The following is a 14805-nucleotide window of genomic DNA, read 5'->3' on the forward strand; positions in this document are numbered from 1 at the left end:
GCAATTTGAAGAGAAGCACGGGCCCAATATTTTATTTCACAGTGATGGTCTTGCATCTTGCTGAATGCTTACCACAGTATCTAGACATCACTGGCTCAGAGTTTCTGATGTGTACCAAGGTCACTTTGTTATTTTTGTCTGTTATATCAATTACAGGATGTTGACTGGGGAGACCGGATTCCCACATACAGAGAATAAACCAATATTGAGACGGTGGGAAAACGGACATTTTATCCACGTAAAGACAAAAATATTGAGTTCTTGTCACCCAGAGCATGTTCTGACCTTGGTTTGAGAATCGATGTCAGGGGAAGCCGTATTGCTGCTGCTGTAGCCTGATGTGGGATTGGATGACAGGCTCAGATTTGAGCCAGTATGCAAACTGCTCCTACTTGCCACCTTTCTCAATCTCTCTTCCTCCTAGAAGGGAAATTAAAATAATATTCAGAGCACCCAAACCTTTGCAAGATATATTCCTCTGAGCAAACTGTGGATTGTCATAAAGATATTGCCCATAAATGTGTCCCTACACACTGTTCTAAACAATAATGAGTAAGTGTGACATTGTCTTTCATTTGATTACTTTCAAACAGGGATGTAATTAAGTTCCATGTTCCAACTCCAAATTTGATCTTTTATTTTCTACAACAAATAGCTAACAAATTACAAATAAATTTCCTCTAGAACATAGCTTCAAAACTACCTAATTTGCTTACATTGTTACTTTCAATAATAGCACTGCTTTTACAAATTTAACCTAAACCTTTATTCAAGCACAAAGTTCAAATTTTCAAAGTTCTGGACTTAACTCAGAAGATATTCCAAATAATTCCAAGAGTTTTTCCAGAATTTTCTCATATATTCAATTATGCTTCACATTCCTGAAAGTTACCTTCAATAACCGCAAAATCATTTCTTGCTGTAAGCGGCATTTCTCCTTTTCAGCTCTTGCACGTAACTTATCTCGAGCCTTTGCAATTTCTGCTTTTGTTTCCTCACGGGCCTTCTGATAATCTCTAAGCAGAATCTCTATCTCAGAAGGGGCTTCCTGTGGAGCCTTCATAACTCCACGAGTCCTACAGAATTACAACAGATCATTAAGTGGTTCTTGCTGTCTTTAGATTAAAATAAATGCTTTGTTTCAGAATCAGGTTTATTATCACTGATGTATGTTCTGAACTGTGTTGCTTTGAGGCAGCAGTACAATGCAATGCATAAAAATAATTTAAGTTAAAATATAACATGTATTTTATAAATGCTGCAAAAATAAAGCAAAATAGTGAGGTGGTGTTCATGGACCATTCAGAAATCTGATGGTGGATAACATATGAACAAGATTGAAAGAACGAACTTGACAAGGTTAATCTGTTGTCCACCATTTAACACAAAAAATATTGTTTCTGTCTGCAAGCCCAAAAGATTCAAAACAATAGTCAGAAGTTCTATGATAATTCAATTCTGAAAAATCCATGTGTTAATGAATAATGGTGCAAACCAAGGTTAAAGAAATGAATCTGAAGTCCTGTATCAACTAGAGCTCATTTAGATTTATTTGCTGGAAAAGGCTGCCTCATGACTTTTGCCTGTGAGTTGCTAACGCTCAATGAAGCAACAGTGTCAGCAAATGTTTTTAGTTGGCTGTGCAACACTTTGGCATGCTGTAATTTTATGAAGCACAAGCATTTTATGAAGCAACAGATCAGTGTGCAGCAGCTTTGAGAGATACCAACATGGAGAGGAAGCTCTTTACAAGGACACTCACCAGTCAACAATGTGAAGAAAAAGGCAGGTTTAATCAGGGGATAAACAAAAGATAATTAACCAAAATAATGTTCAGTACATACAGTGCCTATTAGAAGTACTCCCCCTCCCCAGAAGTTCTCAGGTTTTATTGTTTTACCACATTGAATCACAGTGGATTTAATTTGCCCTTTTTTGGCACCGATCAACAGAAAAACACTCTTTTATGTCAAAGTGATCTAAATTAATTACAAATATAAAACACAAAATAATTGCATAAGTATTCACCCACCCCTTCTCTCTCTTAATATAACACACCAAATCATCACTGGTGCAGCCAGTTGGTTTTAGAAGTCACATAATATGTGGATTTTCTGGTGTAGTCTGTTTTGTCATGTACTTTTGTAATATCATTCTGGGGGAACGTTGTCTCATTTTTTAACTGCATTGCAATTGTGGTTTCTAAATGACAATAAACTGAATCTGAATCTGAATCTGAATTGTGGTAAAATAGACTGTATCTGGAAGGGCAGTATCCTGGCAAAAACTACACCATGGAGACAAAAGAACACTCCAAGCAACTCCGTGAAAAGGTTATTGAAAAGCACAAGTCAGGAGATGGATACAAGAAAATTTCCATGTCACTCAATATCCCCTGGAGAACAGTTAAACCAATTACTAAGAAATGGAAAGAATATGACACAGCTGTAAATCTGTGTAGAGCAAGCCGTCCTCAAATACTGAGTGACCATGTAAGAAGGGGACTTGATGGCAAGAAGGCCATCAAGAGACGTATGACAACTCTGCATGAGTTACAAGCTTCAGTGGCTGAGATGGGAGAGACTACACATACAACAACTGTTGCCTAGGTGCTTCACCAGTCGCAGCTTTATGGGAGAGTGGCAAAGAGAAAGCCACTTTTGAATAAACCTCTCATGATATCTTGGTTGGAGATTGCCAGAAGGTACGTGGGAGACTCTGAAGTCAACCGGAAGAAGCTTCTATGTGCTGATGAACCCAAAATTGAGTTTTTTGACCATCAGACTAAACGCTATGTTTGGCATAATGCAAACACTGCACATCATCAAAAACACATCAACCCTACTGTGAAGCATGGTGGTGGCTGCATCATGCTGTGGGGATGCTTCACTGCAGCAGGCCCTGGAAGGCTTGTGAAGGTAGAGGGTAAAATGAATGAAGCAAAGTACAGGGAAATCCTGGAGGAAAACCTAATGCAGTCTGCAAGAGAACTACGACTTGGGAAAAGATATGTTTTCCAACAAGACAATGACCCCAAGCATAAAGCCAAAGCTAACATGACTTATGTAACACTTACCCAACAGGCTGGTATATGTCTAGGGGAAAAGGAGATCCAGCCACTCACCAACCCCACCTCCCGTACATGCAGGTGCTGTGAGAATCAAGTTTATGCCGCGCATACACACACAATATCAAACTCACACCAGATACTGTTATGGAATACACTTTAAAGATTTTACTAAAACTAAAAGAGTTCTATGCAATACAGTATATATGAAGGAAAAGAAAATAAAGTAAAAGGTGCCAACTTATCAAAGATCAGTCAGTTTAGTGCACATCATTGGAGCTCAACCATCGAACCATTCGACTCCTTGTCACTTTCCTCCTACCTCCACGTCCTCGCACCTGGGACCACCCCCAGTGGTCGACCGAGCAGTGCAGCGCACGTCCACCTTCCTCGGCGTCTCCTTCCTGCCTTCCCTGAAAAGACCGCGAAACCCCCAAGCTCCCAGCCTCACAAGACAAAATAACATTCCCCATTGGTTAAAAAATGAATACAATCCCCATATCAGCAAGTCCAAAGCTAAACAACTGCGAGAGAAAACACTTATCAAACATAAAAGCATTCCTACTCTAGCAAACCAAAAAAGCCATTTTGATTAACATACACAGTACATTGTACACTTAAAAACAACAAAGTTAATGGCCTGGAGTGGCCAGGTCAGAGTCCAGAACTCAATCCAATTGAGAATTTGTGGCTGGACTTGAAAAGGGCTGTTCACTCATGATACCCATGCAATCTGACAGAGCTTGAGCAGTTTTGTAAAGAAGAATGGGGAAAATTGCAGTGTCATGTCAAGTCAAGTCACTTTTATTGTCATTTCGACCATAACTGCTATGTACAGTACATAATAAAAATGAGACAATGTTTTTCAGGACCATGGTGTTACATGGCACAGTACAAAAACTAAACTATGTAAAAATCAAGACAGAGAGAAAAAAAACTAGATTACAGACCTACCCAGGACTGCATAAAGTGCATAAAATAGCACAGGCATTACAATAAATAATAAACAGGACAATAGGGTGAACAGGAGGAAATCTGCAGATGCTGGAAATTCAAACAACACACACAAAATGCTGGTGGAACACAGCAGGCCAGGCAGCATCTATGAGGAGAAGCACTGTCGATGTTTCGGGCCGAGACCCTTCGTCAGGACTAACTGAAAGGAAAGATAGTAAGAGATTTGAAAGTAGTGGGGGGAGGGGGAAATGTGAAATGATAGGAGAAGACTGGAGGGGGTGGGATGAAGCTAAGAGCTGGAAAGGTGATTGGCGAAAGTGATACAGAGCTGGAGAAGGGAAAGGATCATGGGACGGGAGGCCTCGGGAGAAAGAAAGGGGGAGGAAAGAAAGAAAGAAGGAAAGGACAATAGGGTAGTAAGGTGTCTGGGTATTGAGGAGTCTGATAGCTTGAGGGAAGAAACTGTTACTAAGTCTGGTCGTGAGAGCCCCAATGCTTCAATGCCTTTTCCCAGATGGCAGGAGGGAGAAGGGTATGTATGAGGGGTGCATGGGGTCCTTCATAATGCTGTTTGCTTTGTGGATGCAGTGTGTAGTGTAAACATCCATGATGGCGGGAAGAGAGACCCTAGTGATCTTCTCAGCTGACCTTACTATCCGCTGCAGGGTCTTGCGATCTGAGATGGTGCAATTTCCGAACCAGACAGTGATGCAGCTGCTCAGGATGCTCTCAATACAACCCCTGTAGAATGTGATGAGGATGGGGGGTGGGAGATGGACTTTTCTCGGCCTTCGCAGTAAGTAGAGATGCTGCTGGGCTTTCTTTGCTATGCAGCTGGTGTTGAGGGACCAGGTGAGGTTCTCCGCCAGGTGAACACCAAGAAATTTGGTGCTCTTAACGATCTCTACCGAGGAGTCGTCAATGTTCAGTGGGGAGTGGTCGCTCCGTGCCCTCCTGAAATCGACAACCATCTCTTTTGTTTTGTTCACATTCAGAGACAGGTTGTTGGCTCTGCATCAGTCCGTTAGCCGCTGCACCTCCTCTCTGTAAGCTGACTCGTCATTCTTGCTAATGAGACCCACCACGGTCGTGTCATCAGTGAACTTGATGATGTGGCTCGAGCTGTGTGTTGTAGCAGAGTGAACAGCAGTGGACTGAGCACACAGCCCTGGGGGGCCCCCGTGCTCAGTGTGATGGGTTTGGAGATGCTGCTCCCGATCTGGACTGACTGACTGAGGTCTCCCAGTCAGGAAGTCTAGAATCCAGTTGCAGAGGGAGGTGTTCAGGCCCAGTAGGCTCAGCTTTCCGATCAGTTTCTGGGTGATGATTGTGCTGAATGCTGAACTGAAGTCTATGAACAGCGTTTGAACGTACGTGTCTTTTTTGTCCAGGTGGGTTAGGGCCAAGTGGAGGGTGATGGCAATGGCGTCGTCTGTTGAGCGGTTGGGATGGTACACAAACTGCAGGGGGTCCAGTGAGGGGGTCAGCAGGGTCTTGATATGTCTCACGACGAGCCTCTCGAAACACTTCATGATGATGGACGTGAGTGCAACAGGACGGTAGTCACTTAGGCAGGACACTGAAGACTTCTTTGGCACAGGGACGATGGTGGCAGCCTTGAAGCACTTTGGAATGGTGGCGCTGATCAGGGAGATGTTGAAGATGTCAGTGAGAACATCTGCTAGCTGGTCTGCTCATCCTCTGAGCACTCTACCAGGAATGGTGTCCAGATGTGCAAAGCTGATAGAGACCTATCCACACAGACTCAAGGCTATAATTGCTGTTAAATACTGACTTGAAGGTGGTGAATACTTGTGCAATCAATTATTCTGTGTTTTATATTTGTAATTAATTTAGATCACTTAGTAGAGATCAGTTTTCACTTTGGCATGAAAGAGTATTTTTCTGTTGATCAGTGTCCAAAAAAAAGCCAAATCAAATCCACTGATTCAATGTTGTAAGACAATAAAACAAGAAAACTTCTGGGGCGGGGGGACAGAATACTTTTTATAGGCACTGTACATCCCCAGACAGGCAGCTTGAGAGAAACTGAACCAACTCTCTCCACAGATACTACCTAACCTCCTGAGTATTTACAGCATTCTTCCTTTCTTTGTTAGGTCCTGACTTTAGCTGCTGCTGCTGTGCAATTCACATGATTGGGGATGTGATTGGTGTCTCCGACCTCCCAAAGACATGGTATTTAGTTATAAATTAATTGGCTACTATAAATTACTACTCGTGTTGGGGGAGAAATAAAGGAGTTAATGGGCATATGTGAGAGAAAGCTATGAAAATATTTAGGTGTTCTTCTGATTTTTTTTGGAATCCCATATGACAGAGTGAACTGAATAAATGATGCAATGTATGCAGTCAGTCCTAAAGCACCATGGTAATGCAGCAGTTAGCTTAACACTATCGCACTACCTGTGATGTGGGATTGGTGTCTGTGATGAGTTTGCATGTTCTCCCCATGACAATGAAAGCTTCCTCTGGGTGTTCTCGCACATCCCAAAGGTGTATGGGTTAGAAGTTTAATAGTCACATGGGTGTAATTTGTGGTGTGGGTTTATTGGGCTGGAATACTACAAGACCATAAGACATAGGAGCAGAATTAGGCCATTCGGCCCATCGAGTCTGCTCAATCATTCCATCATTGTTGATTTAGAAACATAGAAAACCTACAGCACAATACAGGCTCTTCGGCCCACAAAGTTGTGCTGATCATTACCCTACCTTTGAAATTACTAGGCTTACCCATAGCCCTCTATTTTTCTAAGCTCCATGTACCTATCCATGGACTTATTTTCCCTCTCAACCCCACTCTCCTGCCTTAAGACCATAAGACAAAAGAGCAGAATTTTGCCATTCAGCCTGTCAAATCTGATTCACCATGGCTGATCCCGGATCTGATTCAACCCTATACACTTGCCCTCTCACCATATACCTTGATGCCCTGACTGATCAGGAAACTATCAACTTCCACTTTGAATATACCCACAGATTTGACCTCCACCGCAGTCTGTGGCAGAGCATTCCATACATTCCTTGGCTAAAAAAATTCCTCCTTACTTCTGTTCCAAAAGACCACCCTCAATTTTGAGGCTGTGCCCTCTCGTTCTTGATACCCCCACCAGAGGGAACATCCTCTCCACATTTACCCTATCTAGTCCTTTCAACATTCGGTAGGTTTCAATGAGATCGCCACACATTCTTCTAAGTTCCAGTGAGTACAAGCCCAAAGTTGCCAAATGCTTCTCATATGTTAACTCCTTCATTCCCGGAATCATCCTCATGAACCTCCTCTGGACTCTCTCCAGAGGATCAGAGGACTCTCTCCAATGACAACACATCCTTTCTGATGTGATTCTGGGCCCAAAACTGTTGACAATACTTCAAGTGCAATTTGACTAGTGTCTTATAAACCCTCAGCATTACCTCCTTGTTTTTATATTCTATTCCCCTTGAAATAAATGCCAACATTGCACTTGCCTTCTTTACCACAGAGTCAACCTCTAAATTAACTTTCTGGGAGTCATGCATGAGGATTCCCAGGTCCCTTTGCACCTCTGATGTTTGAATTTTCTCTCCATTTAGATAATAGTCTGCACTATTGTTCCTTTTACAAAATGCATTATCATACATTTCCCAGTATTGTATTCCATCTGCCACTTTTTGCCCATTCTTCCAATTTGTCTAAGTCCTGATGCAATCGCATTGCTTCCTCAGAACTAACTACCTCTCCACCTATCTTTGTACCATCCGCAAACTTTGCCAAAAAGCAATCAATTCCACTATCTAAATCACTGACAAACAACGTGCAAGGTAGCAGTCCCAATACTTACCCCTGAGGAACACCACTAGTCACTGGCAGCCAACCAGAAAAGGCCCTTTTTACTCCCACTCTCTGCCTCCTGCCTGTCAGCCATTCCTCTATCCATGCCTCCTCATGTAACATTTACCATCTATCTAATTAAGAACATTTGAACCTCTATTTAAATATACCCATTGACTTGGCCTCCACAGCAATCTGTGGCAATGAATTTCAGATTCATCACCCTTTACTAAAGAAATTCCTCCTCATCTCTGTTCTAAAGGGATGTTCTTCTATTCAGAGGCTGTGCCCTCTGGCCTTTGACTCTTCCATTATGGGAAACATCTTCTCCAAGTCCACTTTATTTAGGACTTTCAATACTGAATAGGTTTCAATGAGATCACACCTTATTCTTCAAATCTCCAGCAAGTACAGGCACAGAGCTATCAAATGCTTCTCATACATTAACCCTTTCAATCCTGGGATGATTGTTGTGAACATCCTCTGGACCCCTTCCAATGCTAGCCCATCCTTTCTTAGATAAGAGCCCAAACTGCTCACAATACTCCAAGTGTGCTCTGTCCAATGCTTTAAAAAGCCTCAGCATTACATCCTTGATTTTATATTCTATTCCTTTCGATACTAATGCTAATATTGCATTTGTATTCCTCACCACTGACTCAATCTGCAAGTTAACCTTTAGGGAATCCCGCACCTTTAGGAACTCCCAAGTCCCTTTCCTCTGTTAGAAAATAGTCTTTGCCTTTATTCCTTCTATCAAAGTGCATGACCATACATTTCTCTCCACTGTATTCCATCTGCCACTTCTTTGCCCATTCTCCTAATCTAAGTCTTTCTGCAGATTCCCTGCTTCCTCAACACTACCTGTTGCTCCACCTATGGTCCAACATTCACTCTTGCCGCTCTTTTCATCCAAATTTTGGTGTCCTCTTTTATATTATTGACTATCTTACCCTCATATTTCATCTCTTCCCTCCTCATTGCCTTTAGTTACCATCTGTTAGTTTTTGAAAGATTCCCACTAATTTTCGCTATATTGTATTCCCTCTCTTCTGCTTTTATGCTATCTTTGACTTCCCTTGTCAGCCAAGTTGCCTCACCTTCCCTTTAAAATACTACTTCTTCTTTGGAATGTATCTAATCTGCGCCTTCTGAATTGCTCTCAAGAACTCCAGCCATTGTTGTTCTGCTGTCATCCCTGCTAGTGTCCGTTTCCAATCAACTTTGGCCATCTTCTCACTTGTGCCTGTGAAATTCTTGTTACTCCACTGTAATACTGATACATCCTACTTTAGCTTCTCTTTCTTTCAAACTGCAGGCTGAATTCAATCATATTATGTTCACTGCCTTTTGAGGGTCCTTTACTTTAAGTTCTCTAATTAAATCTGATTTATTACACACCTAATCCAAAAATGCCTTTCCCCTAATGGGCTCAACCACAAGCTGCTTTAAAAAGCCATCTTGTAGGCATTCTACTGTTACGTACCCATGGGTATCTTGTACCTGTCACATGACCGTGATGTAATTGAAGCTATGCTGGACATGAGGTAATGGTCTCGTGATGGGGGAGTGAGGTCATTTTCCCGCCAGTGAGAGGTCATGTGATAGTTTTTTCAACCAGGTATAAAAGGAGAACCCCACCCTGTGACGTGGGCAGTCCGTGGTTGAATTTGGTAGTGACTCTATGCTGCTGCGTATTCCGATGTTATGACGCAGTTTCATTTAAAAGTGGAGTTTTACTTTCTGCCTTAAGTCAAAGGTTATTGCCGGCAGTTTTGCCATAATACTGCCAGTCCAGTCATTGGAGAGTGAAGATTTGAAGTTCGGGAAGTTAATGATCGAGGAAAGTTGATTTCGACAGTAAAGCAGGTTCGACCTTGTTTGATTCTCATTCGGAAGGAATTCGTCAGCTATGCCCATGGTAACCCCTGTTCTGCCAGAAGAATAGAGGGTTGGGTAAAGTTTCACCAAAGAAAGGTCAGTGCCTTTAAGCCATTTCATTTTTTCTTCATTGTAAATCCTTTGATCGAAGCATACTTTGACTGGGAACAGCAGTAACATGACGTGAAAGAGAGTTTAAATTGTTTCAAGAAGTCTCTCCTAAGCGACTGGGTAAAACTTTGGACTTTCGCATTACTGCTTTAAGAACTGTTTTTGCAATACCACTTTAAGAACTGTTTGAGCTGTCATATCGCAGCTGACTTCCAGTTGTTAGTCATTTGTTTACTTTTTTGGGTTTATTTTTAGCAGTGTGTAATAAATGTTTTATTTGTTATAAAAACCCTGTTTCAATCATATATTCATTGTTGCTGGATTGTAACACTATAAACTCCCTCTCTTGGGGTCCAGCATCAACCTGATTTTCCCAAACTATCTGCATATTGAAATCCCTTCATGATGATTGTAACATTGCCCTTTTGACATACTTTTCTAACTCCTGTAGTAATTTGTACCCTACATCCTGGCTACTGTTTGGAAGCCGGTATATAACTCCCAGCAGCATATTTTTATCCTTGTACTTTTTTAACTCTACCCACATGGATGCTACATCTTCCAGTCCTGTGTCACCTCTTTCTAAGGATTTGATTTCATTTTTTACCAACAAAGCTACCTCATCCCTCTGCCTACCTGTCTGTCCTTTTAAAACAATGTTATGTTCCCTACTATGATCTTTATTCATCCATGACATCATACCTCCCAATCTCTAACTGCGCAACAAGATCATCTACCTTATTCTGTATGCTAGTACATTCAAATATAACACTTTCAGTCCTGTATTCATCACCATTTTTTATTTTGCCCCCATATTACACTTCAACTTATTAGCAATTTTCCCTATCATCTGCCTGTCCTTCCTCACAGTCTCATTACACACTGCATCTACTTGTGCACCATCCTCAGCCCTGTTACTCTAGTTCCCATCCTCCTGCCAGATTAGTTAAACCCTCCCAAACAGCTCTAAAAAAAATCCCCAAATCAATATTGGTCACTCCCCAACAGCTCTAAAAAATTTGCTCAAAACAATATTGGTCCCCCTCAGTATTTTTATACAGGTCATTCCTTCCCCAGAAGAGGTTCCAATGATCCAGAAGTTTGAAACCCTGCCCATGCACCAATTCCTCAGCCACACATTCATCTGCAAAATCATCCTATTCTTACCCTCATTGGTGCATTGCACAGGCAGCAATCCAGAGATTACTACCCTGGAAGTCCTGCTTTTTAGAGAACTCCCAATATTCGGTCTTCTGGACCCCCTCCCTTTTGCTTCCTATTTCATTTGGTACCAATATGTACCATGACTTCCGGATGCTCACCATCCCCCTTTAGAATGCTGTGTACCCTATCTGAGCTATCCATGACCCTGGGACCTGGGAGGCAATATACTGTACAGGTGCCTGTTTCACGTCCACAGAAACTCCTGTCTGCTCCTCTAACTATGGAATCCCCTTTACCTACTGCACCCTTCTTCTCACCCCTTCCTCTCTGAGTCACAAATCAGTGCCAGAGACCTGACCGCTGTGGCTTTCCTCTGCTACGTCATCCAACACACCCCCCCAATCCAAAGTGTTGAGGGGGAACAACCACATGGGTACTCTGCACTGCCTACCTACTTTCCCCCTCCTGACCTTCATCCTGTGTCCTGCACCTTGGATGTAACTACCTCCCTGTCAATCAGCTTCCTGAATGATCTGAGTTCATCCAGTTCCAACTCCAATTCCTTAACATAGTTTGAAAGAAGCTGCACTGGATGCACTGCTTACATCACTGCTTACATCCTTGTAGTCATCAAGGACATCCTGGCTTTGTATTCTATAATTCTGTTAAGAAAGCCTAGATTCCCTTCTATTTTACTAATTGGTTCTTAAATCTTTATTTGGTGTTCCAAAGTACCCCAGACTGAATGATCCATTTTAAAATACAAATGAACAGACAAATAAAAGATTGAATGGATGCTCTGGAAACATAGAGTATAAAACACTATGACCCAGAGATGCTGAATTCCGTGATATAACTCACTTACCATGTATTTTCCACAATGTCCTTGCGTAGTCGCTGGAGATACGTCCTGCGTTTACTTGGCAGATCTTGCTTATGATGCAATGCAGTTGGATGTTTTTGGTGATGCACAGTCAGATGTTTCTGTGGGCTCAGGCTACGTGTTCTTCTGAACTTCTGTATTTTCTCATCTCTTTGCTTCCTCAAGATTTCAATGGTTTTCATGTGTCTTTTGCAATGTTCATTAAAAAAATATATTTCTATTTCCACATCTTTAATATATTACAATAAACACCAATACTTGTAGTGATTAATATAATTAAATATTAATTTTCGGCACGGACTAGGAGGGCCAGAATGGCCTGTTTCCGTGCTGTGATTGTTATATGGTTATATGGTTAATATAGTTAGACTGCATTACAGCTGTTGATTCAGTTTATGAGTACAGCCTTATTAAGGTGCACAACAGTTATTATGAATATCTTTGGTTCTGAACAAAATCCCTCTAATCACAGGCATTGAAAAAATCTCCTTGGAAGCAGCCAATCTTTTACTGCAACCACACGTAAACACAGTTTAGACTGAATACTAAGCAAATAGATTATTTGTTTCAGTGCAGAGATCTCTAAAAGTGAATGGACCAGTGTCTGTGTGAGAAAATTGACAACCTGGAGTATGTGTTATCAGGTAGTCATTTTGGTCAGAGAAAATTTGTATTCCTAGAGTGCAAGAGGGCAGGATCCTTAAGGGGATTATATCACGAAGTAGGTCTTCATGCAAAGTTATGGGAAATGTGGAGCTCTCTCCCACCAAAATCTGTGGCAGTGAGATGGTTAGAAGTCGAGAAAAGCAATCTGAGATTCAAAAGACGAGATTGCTGGGGCCTTGACCAGTATTCATGTCCTCTCTCAGCACAGGTGAGGTCCTGGGCGACTGGCGAGTGGTTAATGCTGTACTTCTATTTAAAGAAGAGAACAAGGGAAAATCCTGGGAACTATAGAACAGTGAGTCAGTTGTCGGAAAATTGCTGGAAAAAGTTCTTGGGGATAGGATATATGAACATTTGAAAACCCATGGCTAACTAGGGAGAGTCAGCACGGCTTTGTGTGGGGCAAGTTGTATCTTACCAACCTGATTGAGCTTTTTGACAAGATGATGAGGGAGATTGATGAGGGTAGGGCAGTGGATGTTGTCTATGAGGATTTGACAAAGTCTCTCATAGGAGGTGAATTCAGAAGATTGGGATGTATGGAGTCTGCAGCAAATTGGCTGTTTGGATTCAGAACTGGCTTGGCATATGTAGCCCAGGTTAATTAAACCCAAAGTTATAATGTTAGAAGGTTTTACCTGTGGAGGGATGAAAACAATGTTTCCCGATTTTTTTTTAGAAAGAAGAGAATTTGAAAAAAACACTACGTGAAGGCAGGACGGGCTGGACACAGCACGGACAAGGAGAGAAACGCAGCAACGATTGGAAGCTGAAGACATGAACTGTTAAGAGTGGAAATAGTAGTGAGTATCTTTATCCTACTAACTTGAAAACCTCAGGGTGAAACTCCTGGAGGAGAGACAATAGCGATAAAAGATTTATTGAAACTATGGCTATAACACACAGCAGCTATAACGAGACAACAACGACAGAGACCAGTGCCCAAAATCCTTACTGTGTAGTCGGGAATTAGTTCTGCAAAATCATACCAAAGGATTTGGTCAAGTTTTTGTACGTTTGTCAATTGACTTTCTGTGAATGATCAACTATTTCATCCACTGAACCAAGAAACAAAATGGCGACCACCCAAGATGAAGAACCAGTGTGGGAAGGAAATGTGTAATGACGCAGATCATTTAATACAGTTGGATGTATAAGTTTATTTTCATTCAAAGAATCCGAATTTGATTCTCTGCAAGAACTGATTATTTTTGCAAAGACTTTGATGAGATTTACTTTGCTTAAGAGTTGTGATATTGGAGACTTGTCATGAAAGGAGTTCAACTATGTATATATAATATTTGAATTTATAGATAAATTGCCTGGAAGTGAAACTGAAGTTAGCTATAATACTTGAGAATAGGAATTGTATTTGGTTTTCTAACTAGGGATAAGTAAAAAGAAAGTTTAGTCTGTAAACTTTTAAATAGGGAATAACACTAGGTCTAATTAATTAGAGGGATTAGAGTAATAAAGGAATCTCACTGATTCTAATTAAAAAGGGATTTGTTGTGGTTTGAGATCTAAGATTTGGAACCTAAACAGAATGTTGGAATTTTGAATTGTTCTTGCTCATGTAAATATTTTGTACATATTGTTTTTTTTCTTATAAACAAAGCTTATCTCCAGAAGTGTGTGGTTTCTATTCACTGCCTCCTTCCGATACCTAGAACTGAGACCGTTCTTCAGGACTGAGGACTAAATGCTTGCTTTTTAATAGTTGAAGCATTGTGTTCAACATTTAAGAAGTTATGTTGTAACTTTGTAGAACTTTGGTTAGGCCACATCTGGAGAACTGCATACAGTTCTGGTCACCCACTATAGGAAGGATGTTGAAGCTTTGGAGAGGATGCAGAGAGATTTACCAGGATGCTGCCTGGTTGAGAGGGTATGTGCCATCATGAGAGGCTGGATAAACTTGGGTTGTTTTCTCTGGAGCAGTGGAGGCTGAGGGGAGATTGGATAGAAGTTTATAAGATTATGAGAGGCAGAGATTGAGTAGACAGGGAGTTTTTTGTTCCCATGGTAGGAATGTCTGATACTAGAGAACATGCATTGAAGGTGAGACGGAGTAGGTTCAAAGGGGATGTGAGGGGTAAGTATTTTAGTCAGAGAGTGGTGGATGTTCTGAATGCACTGCCTGGTGTCGTCATAGAGGCAAATACATTAGAGGTTCTTAATAAACATTTAGGTAGGAAGATATGAGGGGGATATGAACTTTGTGTAGGCAGGAAGAATTTG

At 41.4% G+C, this 14805-nt stretch overlaps 1 protein-coding gene across 4 annotated transcripts in view; it reads right to left on the reverse strand.

The window, feature by feature from the left end:
* Positions 1–14805, reverse strand: part of stard9 (StAR-related lipid transfer (START) domain containing 9) — a 438377-nt gene that overhangs the window by 54216 nt on the left and 369356 nt on the right. For all 4 annotated transcript variants that reach the window (XM_073040494.1, XM_073040495.1, XM_073040497.1 and 1 more), the window contains 3 exons: positions 11881–12084; positions 893–1076; positions 286–420 (listed from right to left, as the gene is read on the reverse strand). In XM_073040494.1, the coding sequence (XP_072896595.1) occupies positions 286–420; positions 893–1076; positions 11881–12084 (523 nt within the window). The remainder of the gene's footprint in view (positions 1–285; positions 421–892; positions 1077–11880; positions 12085–14805) is intronic.

The sequence above is a fragment of the Hemitrygon akajei genome, chromosome 3 (genome assembly GCF_048418815.1).
Source record: "Hemitrygon akajei chromosome 3, sHemAka1.3, whole genome shotgun sequence".
Taxonomy (NCBI): domain Eukaryota; kingdom Metazoa; phylum Chordata; class Chondrichthyes; order Myliobatiformes; family Dasyatidae; genus Hemitrygon; species Hemitrygon akajei.